This window comes from Myotis lucifugus, unplaced genomic scaffold, assembly GCF_000147115.1.
Source record: "Myotis lucifugus unplaced genomic scaffold, Myoluc2.0 scaffold_156, whole genome shotgun sequence".
NCBI lineage: Eukaryota > Metazoa > Chordata > Mammalia > Chiroptera > Vespertilionidae > Myotis > Myotis lucifugus.
The window spans coordinates 620,471-630,784 of NW_005871204.1; the positions used below are offsets into that span (position 1 = coordinate 620,471).

General features: G+C 46.2%; 1 protein-coding gene across 1 annotated transcript in view; it reads right to left on the reverse strand.

The window, feature by feature from the left end:
- Positions 1 to 10,314, reverse strand: part of TPH2 (tryptophan hydroxylase 2) — a 96,358-nt gene that overhangs the window by 74,427 nt on the left and 11,617 nt on the right. The window contains exon 5 of the mRNA XM_006095454.3: positions 9,609 to 9,676. Coding sequence (XP_006095516.1) covers positions 9,609 to 9,676 — 68 coding nt within the window. The remainder of the gene's footprint in view (positions 1 to 9,608; positions 9,677 to 10,314) is intronic.

The following is a 10,314-nucleotide window of genomic DNA, read 5'->3' on the forward strand; positions in this document are numbered from 1 at the left end:
AAACAGCTCTACCCAATATCTGCCCAACACTTCTACTCGAGGGAGCCTACCTTTGTCTCTGATCACCCACCTCCTTCCTTTCCTTTGACAACCTGTGGCTGATTCCTGCCGAGTCATCTCAGGAAAAGAGGAAACTGAGAAGATCTCCTGAGAAGTGAGGCGCTGGCTTAGGAGCCCAGTACGTTTATTCCGAGGCCCATCCATTCCATCATTCGTGTCTATCCAGCATCTTAAAATGCATGGCACATTGCCGAATCTCAGTCCCAGAGGGCTCTGTTATGACAGCATGTGGTCTGTGGGGCTGTGGGGAGAGGAAGGCGGGTAGCAGGGGGGAAATGCCCTTCTCTGCTTTGATGGGGAGAGGAGGTTAGATTCTCATCACCATTCCCTGTTGAATGAGAGAATGCTCCCTCTGTAATGGCGCTGAGTGGAATATCCACAAGCTCACCCAAATTGAATGTGCCTGCTGGGCTGGTGATTGCACTTTTCAAATACGCTAGTCTCCATTTGGGGCTGTTTTGTTTTAGTCTCTGTTTAGCTGTGTACCTACCCTCAGAGCAAATGAATCTCAAAGGGTGCAATTTTGTCAATCAAAAAATCAAGAAATAAATAGGCTAGCAACTAGAAAAAGCCAGAGAAAGACAAATCTCTAGCATTGTTTTTCAAGCCTGGGCCCAGCTGTGTTTATTTCCATCCATGATATACCCCACGAGGGTCAGGCTTCCAGCAGGCGGGGAGCACAGGGCCTGAGAGGGGAGCACAATTGCTGCGCAGGGCGAGGAGGTGGGCCGCCGGCCAGGGCCAGGCAGATGTCCCACACACTCCACGAGAGACAGCACTGGGCCTTGGAGCCAGACAGGGCTGGTGTGCGTCCTGGCTGCATAAAATCTCAAGTGTATCAAACACATACAAGAACGATGCATCTCTTGCCCTAACCCAGTGGTCGGCAAACTGCGGCTCGCGAGCCACATGCGGCTCTTTGGCCCCTTGAGTGTGGCCACGAAGTTTCAATCGCACTGTATGTGCGCGCCCGCACGTGGTATTTTGTGGAAGAGCCACACTCAAGGGGCCGCAGTTTGCCGACCACTGCCCTAACCAGTTTGGCTCAGTGGATAGAGCATCAGCCTGCGGACTGAAGGGTCCCAGGTTCGATTCCAGTCAAGGGCATGTACCTTGGTTGCGTGCATATCCCCAGTAGGGGGTGTGCAGGAGGCAGCTGATCGATGTTTCTCTCTCATCGATGTTTCTAGCTCTCTATCCCTCTCCCTTCCTCTCTGTAAAAAACCAATAAAATATATATTTTTTTAAAAAGAACGATGCATCTCAAATATGCTGAGAATTCTGTGTAGAGAATGACTCTTTAAAATTCCAAGTCACTGACTTAGTTGTTTCAGTGTTATTTTCAACTTGTGTGTGAAAACACATATGGCAAGTGAAGTGTTACAGCCACTTCCAAAAAAAGAAAAGAAAAGAAAGAAAAACAATCTGGCTTCTTGCGCTAAGGAGAGGTTTAGATCCCATCAGAGAGGCACACTGGAAACCCCCGAGAGCGACCTTGTTCTGAAACTGTTCTGGTCATCTGGGAAATAAACCCGGGACTATAGATATTTGCTTTGGTTCTAGTGTTCAATTTACTGCTCGATTTTGGAGAAGTTAACGGAATAACAACTGGTGTGTATGTGGATGACAATCAGCTGTGTCACCTTTTGCAAGTCTCTTAATGTCGCTAAACCTCAGATTCCTCACCTTCAAACCAAGTTACAATAATGCCACCTGTCACCGAGGCTTACTGTGAGGTTAAATGAGAGAACATAAGCAATGCGTTTAACACGGGTCCAGCATGGGGCCAGAATTTAACTGAAGGAAGCTACCCAAATAAGCCAGCTAAGAGCTCCGCGTATGGTGAACATTTCTACCACCATCAGCCATTCAGGGATGCCTCCCACACAGCGCAGCCCCCACCTGGACCCTCTAACTGTAGCTGAGACTCGCTGACCTGGGAAGGCCTTGCAGAGGGTCACTTTGTAGGTTAAAGAAGCAAGCTGTGTGCATGAGTTACGTGAAACTGAAACTGCATGCGCACGCACACACATACACACACACACACACACACACAGATTTTTTGAAAAGCTCCTTTTTAACCCAGTCCACCATGGAGCCAAAAATTCCTTAATTCATTCACTCCTTAAAGTCCTTTACTCAGTATAAATGAGCTTAACAAATGGTTATATGGAACTAAGGAACCATTAGCAACTTAACCATGATGATAATAATCACATTATCATAGATTCCACACCCACTTGCACCAGTCAGCATCTGGGCTCTGTAATCATTGCTAATCCTCCCAATGATACCAGGTACACATTAAGATGAGAGCGCTGAGACTCAGAGAGATTAGGTCAATGCTCATGGCCGCAGAGCTTGTGAGGAGGGCAGGAATTCAAACCCAGTTCTGTCTAGCTCCAACGCCTATACATTCTGCCCCACCTTCTGCTGCACCATGCTGCCCTGCCTTCTGTAGATTAGTTCTAGAGACCCTGCATGAGCACCCATTGTGGAAGAGCAGTTAGGGAGGGTCTTAAAGAAATAATATCAAACACAAATTAAATGTATGTCTTCACCGATTTCCAAGACAGGTCCCAGTGAGCCCCACCTGCTGGTATTCATGCCCAGGTGCAGTCCCCTCACACAGTATATCAGGGTTGGGCTATGAAACCAATAGAATTCATCAGGAGTGATGGAATATCACTTCTGAGTTTAGATGGATTCTTCCTCAATCTCTTTGGGTCACTTGATTTGAGGGCACTCCGGCAGCCCTGTGGAGAAGCCCACGTTGCCAGAAACTGTGGCCTCCTGCCACAGCCATGTGCGTGACCAAATTGGAAACGTCTCCCAGCCCCAGCCCAGCCCAGCCCAGCCCTCACATGACTGCTTCTCTGGTCAACACTCTGACTCCAGCCTCCTGAGAAACCCTGACCCAGAGCCACCCAGCCACGCTGCTCGCCGGTTCCTGACCCTGAGAAACTTCATGAGATAATAAGTATTTACTGTTTTAAACTGCTCAATTTGGGGGTAGTTTGTTACACGGCGATAAATAACTAATACAGTGTAATAATCAGACGGACTGCAGGGCTCATAGAAAGTCTTGGCCAAGGTGGTGGAGAAGGGTATTAAAGGTAATAAAAAGATTGGGAGATGTTAGAGAAAAAGGCGAGATCGGTTGAAGTGAGAAAACGAATGTTATAAAAATATTAGCAAATACTTAAAGTAGCATTTCCTATGCAGTATTCTAAGTGTTGTTAGTATATTAGCTCATTTAACCCTTACAATAATCCTCTAAAGCAGAAGTAGGGTTATCCCTATTTTACATATAAGGAAACTGAGGCACAGAAGACAAATAACTTGCAGGTGTCCCTTGGCTTGCAGTGATAAAGCTGGAATTCACCCCAGGCAGTCCAGCTGTAACTTCTACAACTCTTAATTACTCCACGCACAGCCTCTCAGATTGAAAGAGAAATTGGAGAAAGTAACTGAAGCCTTGCAAGCAGGTCAGGGGTCTGAGTAAACCCCGGGCTTCTGGCCTGGAGGTGTTGATTATTGTTTTGATAAAGTTAATAGTAAAGTGCACTGCATGGCAATGCTCCATTAATTTCATTTAATCCTTAAAACTCTCCCAGGAGAGAGGCACAGAGACACTGTTATCTCTGTTTTACAGAGGAGAACACCGAGGCTGAGAGGTGTCCAGGAACCATCTGGATCCCTGGGTTTGTTTTTTGTTCTGTTTTGGTTTTTGCTATTCCTCACCGGAGGATATTTTTCCATTGACCTTTCTTTTAAATATATTTTTTTATTGATTTCAGAGAGGAAGGGAAGGAGAGAGAGATAGAAACATCAATGAGAGAGAGAATCATTGATTGGCTGCCTCCTGCATACCCCACACTGGGGATGGAGCCCCCAACCCAGGCATGTGCTCTGACCAGAAATCGAACATGACCTACAGGTTCATAGGTCGACACTCAACCACTGAACCATGCCGGTGGGCTCCATTGACTTTTAGAGAGAGTGGAAGGGGGATAGAGAGAGGGGGAGAGAGAGAGAGAGAGAGAGAGAGAGAGAGAGAGACATCGATGTGAAAGACACATCAATTGGTTGCCTCCCGCATGCGCCCAACCAGCGCTGAGGTTCGAGCCTGTAACTGAGGTCCATGCCCCAACCAGCTAGGGTGGATTCCTTGGAATTGAAATCAAATGAGTTTCCTTGGAAAATTGGGGAATTTTCCAACTTTAATTAAAGCAAATTATGACATGTTGAAACTCCCTTGTTTACCTTACCCACTGACATTTGCTTTTACTTATTTGCATTTCAGATTCCATGGACTCAAAAAAATAAATAAGGAAAGCAAAAAGGAGGCAGCCCCATGAGAAGAATATGAGGTTCACGTACCACCTTAATTTCAACCAGGAGAAAGCACATTCGTAACCAAACACAATCACAGTAATATTCAAAATCAATTTAAGCAAACAAGAGGGGCATATTAAAGTCAGAGCTCGGGGCCTCTTTCCAAGAGAGTATGATAGATTGAAATAACTACCACCACCCCCCCACACCACTAATATAATTAAATTAAATATGCATGCATATTGTTGGAGAATAATCATTATAATAGCCCCCAAAGAAAAATCTGTTTATTTCTAGTCAACCAGGAAAAAAAAACCTGTATTACTCATTTTTCCTCCAACAACATAGCAATTGTGAAACCCACAGAAATGCAGGAAAGCTAATGTCAAGCTTAAAATATGAAGGTGACAATGACAGAAACCTGGAGAGTATCACACAAACCTATAGCTCCAACATCACAGTCATCATTTCCCCTCCTCCACATGCCGTCTGCCCCCCACGCACTTCCATTGCCAGTGACTGCGAGTCTGTATGCGCTTCACATATCTCCTCCCGGGGTCCTCTGTGCTTGTTTACACTCCGATTTCTTTCCTTTGGGTTGGGGAGGACAGGCTGCGACCCGCATCCATTGCACATGATATTAAAACACTGCCCTGTCATTCCAGGGCCTTCATTCTCAGGGCTTCTCGGGAGACTGATATTTGCACTAATGAATGCTTCCTCTGCTGTTATTGGGGAGGCAGCTAGGTCTCACTGACACGCGTGGCCACAGCGCTCAGGCATGTCTGCAGGCGGCAGCGGGCCTCTGAGTAATCCATCATGTTTCTCGGCAGCGCTGTCAATCAGGGACGCACCTGAGTGGCACCTATGGACAGTTCTCAGTGTGCTGGCACGGTCCCCGGGCCCTCTCCTCTCTCAGGCTCGTGGTTATATGGACTTCGAGCCTGCTGTTTTCTCATCACAGAGTGGAATTGTTTCATTTTCCTCTGCATGTGTTGATTCTTCCCCCCTGCTTTATCCTTTCAAGACTATCACAGAAAATACAGTATTCAACACAAATGCCCCAGAGGGCTTCCTGGCCATGTTTCAATAGATATGATTCGGTACTTCATATCTTTTCCTTCCCTCCCCTGTGCACCCCTCAGACGACATCCCGCCAATCCCTACGGCACCCCCAAACCATCTCTGCTCCGTCTTTGTCTATATTTCCGACCATATATTTGACTTCTTCTCCGTGTCCTGAAAGCCTTAACGAACTATCAACAGGAAGTTGAATTGGTCTCCCCATGTCAGACTGGTCTCTAATTTTATCACCAAACTATGTTTGCGGGGACCCCACGCGCTGGGGGTTTCCAGCACCACCCAGTTTCAAATGATCTGCTTCTCAGACCTGTGGTTCAAGCTTTGGCTTGGAAATCAGATCCCAGCACTCGGCCAGAAGCCACTCAAACGTGCTTATTTTAAGTAATTATTGTATCGACATCTTTTTCCTTTGCTCACTCAGAAAGCCATTAGCACCGGAAAAAAGATCTATTTCAACCAGAAACTGTAGCTTTATTTTTTGTCAAATAAAAGCAAACCTCAAAAAAAACAAAACAAAACAAAAAAAACCCTCGCCCTGACCGGTTTGGCTCAGTGGATAGAGTGTCGGCCTGGGGACTGGAGGGTCCCGGGTTCGATTCTGGTCAAGGGCATGTGCCTTGGTTGCGGGCATATCCCCAGTGGGGGGTGTGCAGGAGGCAGCTGGTTGATGTTTCTCTCTCATCGATGTTTCTGGCTCTCTATCCCTCTCCCTTCCTCTCTGTAAAAAATCAATAAAATAAAAAATAAAAAATAAAATAAAAACCTCACTTACCGCGTGGCGAGCTGGAGATGATGACCCAGGCCCCACTAGGGACTTGCTAGTACCTGTGCCCCACCCCCACCAGCACCTGAATACAAGCCTGAGCCCTGCCCTCAGCTTGCAAACACACAGGTATTTGCACACAAACACATATGTATTTACACACACAGAAATGGCTGGCCCGTATCCATCCTCACTCATACCCGGAGAAGCCACAGCAGTGATGGCTTGACGGACACTAAGCAGTGACCACTCTCTCTCTCCGTCCCACAAGTCCCTGACTGAAGCACTCCCTGGGCACCTTCCCCACTCTGTCCACGACAAGAAGCACCCGAGGCAACTGGCGATCTGGTATCAGTATTTGCAGCTTCCCACACACACACACATGGGAACGTAACTGCTCGCTATGAAATCTCTCCACAAAGAAGGATGTCGGTCCGCACAAAATGCATCGGTAGACACAACAGTCTTTAAGTGGGAAACCGAAGGAGTTTTATTCCCAGGATTACTTCCAGGGACACTTGAACTACAGTATTTGTTAAGGTGGCAGCAAGAACAATGGTGTTAACACAGCTAAGGAATTAAACAATAGGTCACCTGGAAACTGAAGACAGTCTGTGGACAAGGGAAAGGGGAGGATGTAATAATAACTGACAGTTATGATCACAAATCACGTGCTAGGCACTGTGCAAAGCACAGCCATGGGTTCTCTTTCATAGTCCTTACACCAGCCCCGCGAGATGGGTTCTATTGTTAGACACTCTTCCCCGATGAAGAAACTGGGGCGCGGTGATGTTGATCACCCCAGGAGGAAGCCGTGGAGTCAGGACTCCAGCCCCAGATAGTCTGGATCCGATGGCCCAGTTTCCCATCCTGTTATTCTGGGCACTCGGCCTGAGTCAGCACTGTCCAGGGGAGAGGGTTGCAATGGTCTTGGATCCCAAACTCTCTTAAATATCCTCTGCTTTGACTGTGTCTCCAAAATAGCCTTCAGGTTATCATCTGGCCTCACTGGTGTCATGACAGCAGGAAGCGGGCGTGAGTCCTATGGGAGTAGTTTCTCCCTGTGACATGATGACTCACCGGTGTCCTGCCTACCTCTGCCTCCTGAACCTTCGGTTCCGGAGAATCAGGCCCTGGACCCTGAATACAGTCCCACTCTGTAAGCTGGGGCCGGACCCTGGAATACTGCAGCTCCCTCCGGCCCCAGCCAGCCCACCTTTGTATAAAATCTCCACCATTTCCAGCCTCCAATTTGGACTTGTGTTTCCAATAGACACCATATCTCCGTGTCCCTCTTGCGCTAAGGGAAAATGGCAAAGGCAAACTTGTGAATACTTTGAGAGCCTCGTCCTCCATCATTTCTACTATGTGCCTGTTTCCCCTCCTCTCTATATAAACGTGTTTCCTTTAACGCCAAAGGACTCCCCATAACAATGCTTCTTAAAACGGGTTGACTCATATATATCAATTCTATTAGTGTCATCACAATACCAGCTTGCCTTTGTCCAGCGTGGGCTCTGTCAAGAAGAAATAAATGACATTTGAGCTAGCTCCTTGATCACTATGCTAACAAAATCCTTTATATACCACCATATATATAATATACTGCATATGAAATACATTTGTATCTATCTTTTATCTAAAGGAAAAGGCTCTGCCAAGCCCTAAGCTTTGACTGTGTCCCCTCAGGTCCCAAAGGCATGTCCTGCCCACCCCTTTCTAAGGACCCACCTCTGCAGGCATGGCCTGGTTCCACAGGCAGGGTCTGTGAACCTAGGGGAGTTCGTCTTTTTATTTTTTTTTAATATTTTTGTATTGATTTCAGAGAGGAAGGGGGAGGGAGAGATAGAAACATCAATGATGAGGAGAATCATTGATCGACTGCCTCCTGCACACCCCACACTGGGGATCGAGCCCGAAATCTGGACATGTGCCCTGACTGGGAATCGAACCTGGTGACCTCCTGGTTCACAGGTCACTGCTCAACCACTGAGCCATGCCGCTGGGCAGGGAGCTCATCTTAACACTCATGACCACTGATCAGGGCCTGATGTGAAAAAGTGAGCACGGCCATCAGAGTGCTGTCTTGGCAACCTGACAGGGAAACACTGGAAGACAAGGTTAGAGAGAGACAGCGCTGAGGGCTTAAGGTGGCAGGAGGTTGGGCTTGGGCCTGGACAAGCCATCAGCACACTGACATTGCAAGGGGGTAGAAGGTCACAGTAGTTAAAAAAGGGTCAAGGAGCTGCGTGGAACAGAAGAGATGAGAATGGAGAAGACACATGTGGAAAAGCATGTGCCAAGTAGTCCTGGTTTTCAGGATTAAAAACATACTAGAGGAAGAATGAAGGATGCATGGGGTTTGGTAGGAGGAAAGGAAGAGCACCAGAGCATCCGGGAAAGTTAGAAATGAGCAAATGACTGGCCCAATCAGAGGTGTGGCATGAAATCCTCCCATTTTTGCCTTAAGCACCTGTGTGTCATATTCCTTAAAAAAGAAAGAAAGGAAGGAGGGCAGGAAGGAGGGAGGGAGGGAGGGAAGGAAACACTGATACCTTGTATAACACATGTAAAGTCCTAACTTCTCACCAAGGACAAACTTGCCCCACAGGACAATTGAGTGTCTCACCTAGTCTCAACTAGAATAAGAAAGAATCTTTCCTGCCAGGTAGGATTTATATTTTGTCCTGATGACAGATTTATGTAGCTGATCACATACCAGACAAAGTAAAGGCAGCACCATGATGGGCTACAAGTTTTATTGTTGTGACCAGAATACATAGAGGCCTACCGTATACTCCATTTTTCTAGACACGGCTTGCAGTCAACACACTACATCATCGCCTGTCGCAGTACCCTGTCACGGCCATCTAATACCATGCACAATGCACGGTCCTCACCCCAATCCTTAGGTTCTTTCATTTCCTCCCCACCCTCAACCAGGATTGGGTCTGAAATTCTCCAATTTCCAGGAAGTTTCCCTTTCCACACAAAGCAAACACATCTCTTTCATTGGGGACGCTAGACATTGAGGGAGGTTACGGAAAACTCGCTGAATACCCTACTTTCATTGGGGACGCTAGACATTGAGGGAGGTTACGGAAAACTCAAATCAAAAGCAAAATGAAAACACAGTTTCTGGGCCCTGCAGAGTGGACAAAAGTGGCTCCTTCGTGGAGCTGTGAACACAATGGTGAAAATGCAGCACTTGGCATGATGCCCACAGAGTTGGAGAGTGTTTAAAATGGTTCCTATCTGCCTTCGGAAAAGTCAAAGCGAAGAGAAGGTGGGTCTGTTTAACACAGCATGTGCTTTTCTAACCAGCCAGTGACAAGTTGCCGAAAACAGTTACACAGGTACTTACTATTTATAACTCATGGCCACATCCACAAAATACTTTCTTCTCTGTCGATAGACATTGTCCTTAAATCCCTTAAACAGAAAAAGAGATGACGTTATTTAACCGAGAACCAAAAAGTGAGCTGCAGAAGGCCTCAAAGAAAATTGCTGTGGTGTTGACTGACTACTCAATTCAAATGTAAATGTGTATCCTTGTATGACATCTTTATGACACAGGCAGAAGCAAACTGTGCTCACACAGTAAAACCTCATTAAACCGGGACTGTACTAATTTGGGATGTGTGGGAATTCAGGCTAAAGTTTACCTTTCCACCAAGTGGGCAGAATGGCTTAGTTAAGCAAATTGATGCTGTGGACTATATCTCTTGGTTTTCATTTGCATGTAATTGATCTTCATCATAAATTAATATTATCCTTTCCATTAAAACAGGTCCCCTTAACCTGATTATTCAGTAAGTTAATCTAAATTTAATTTCTTTGTGTAAATGATCAATAAGTGTTCATTTATTTAAAACTCATTCATTCAAATCCCCAAATTAGTATGAATTAAAGAGGTTTTGCTGTATCTTATGAGTACAGCCACACGATACAAAACCAATTTTAAGGGATTCATGCACAGGACACCAAGTCTGCTCCATTCTACCCTGAATTCCCATGCGTCTGATGAGTTGTTTAGCAAATTCAAGACTTTTATTCATTGTCATAACACC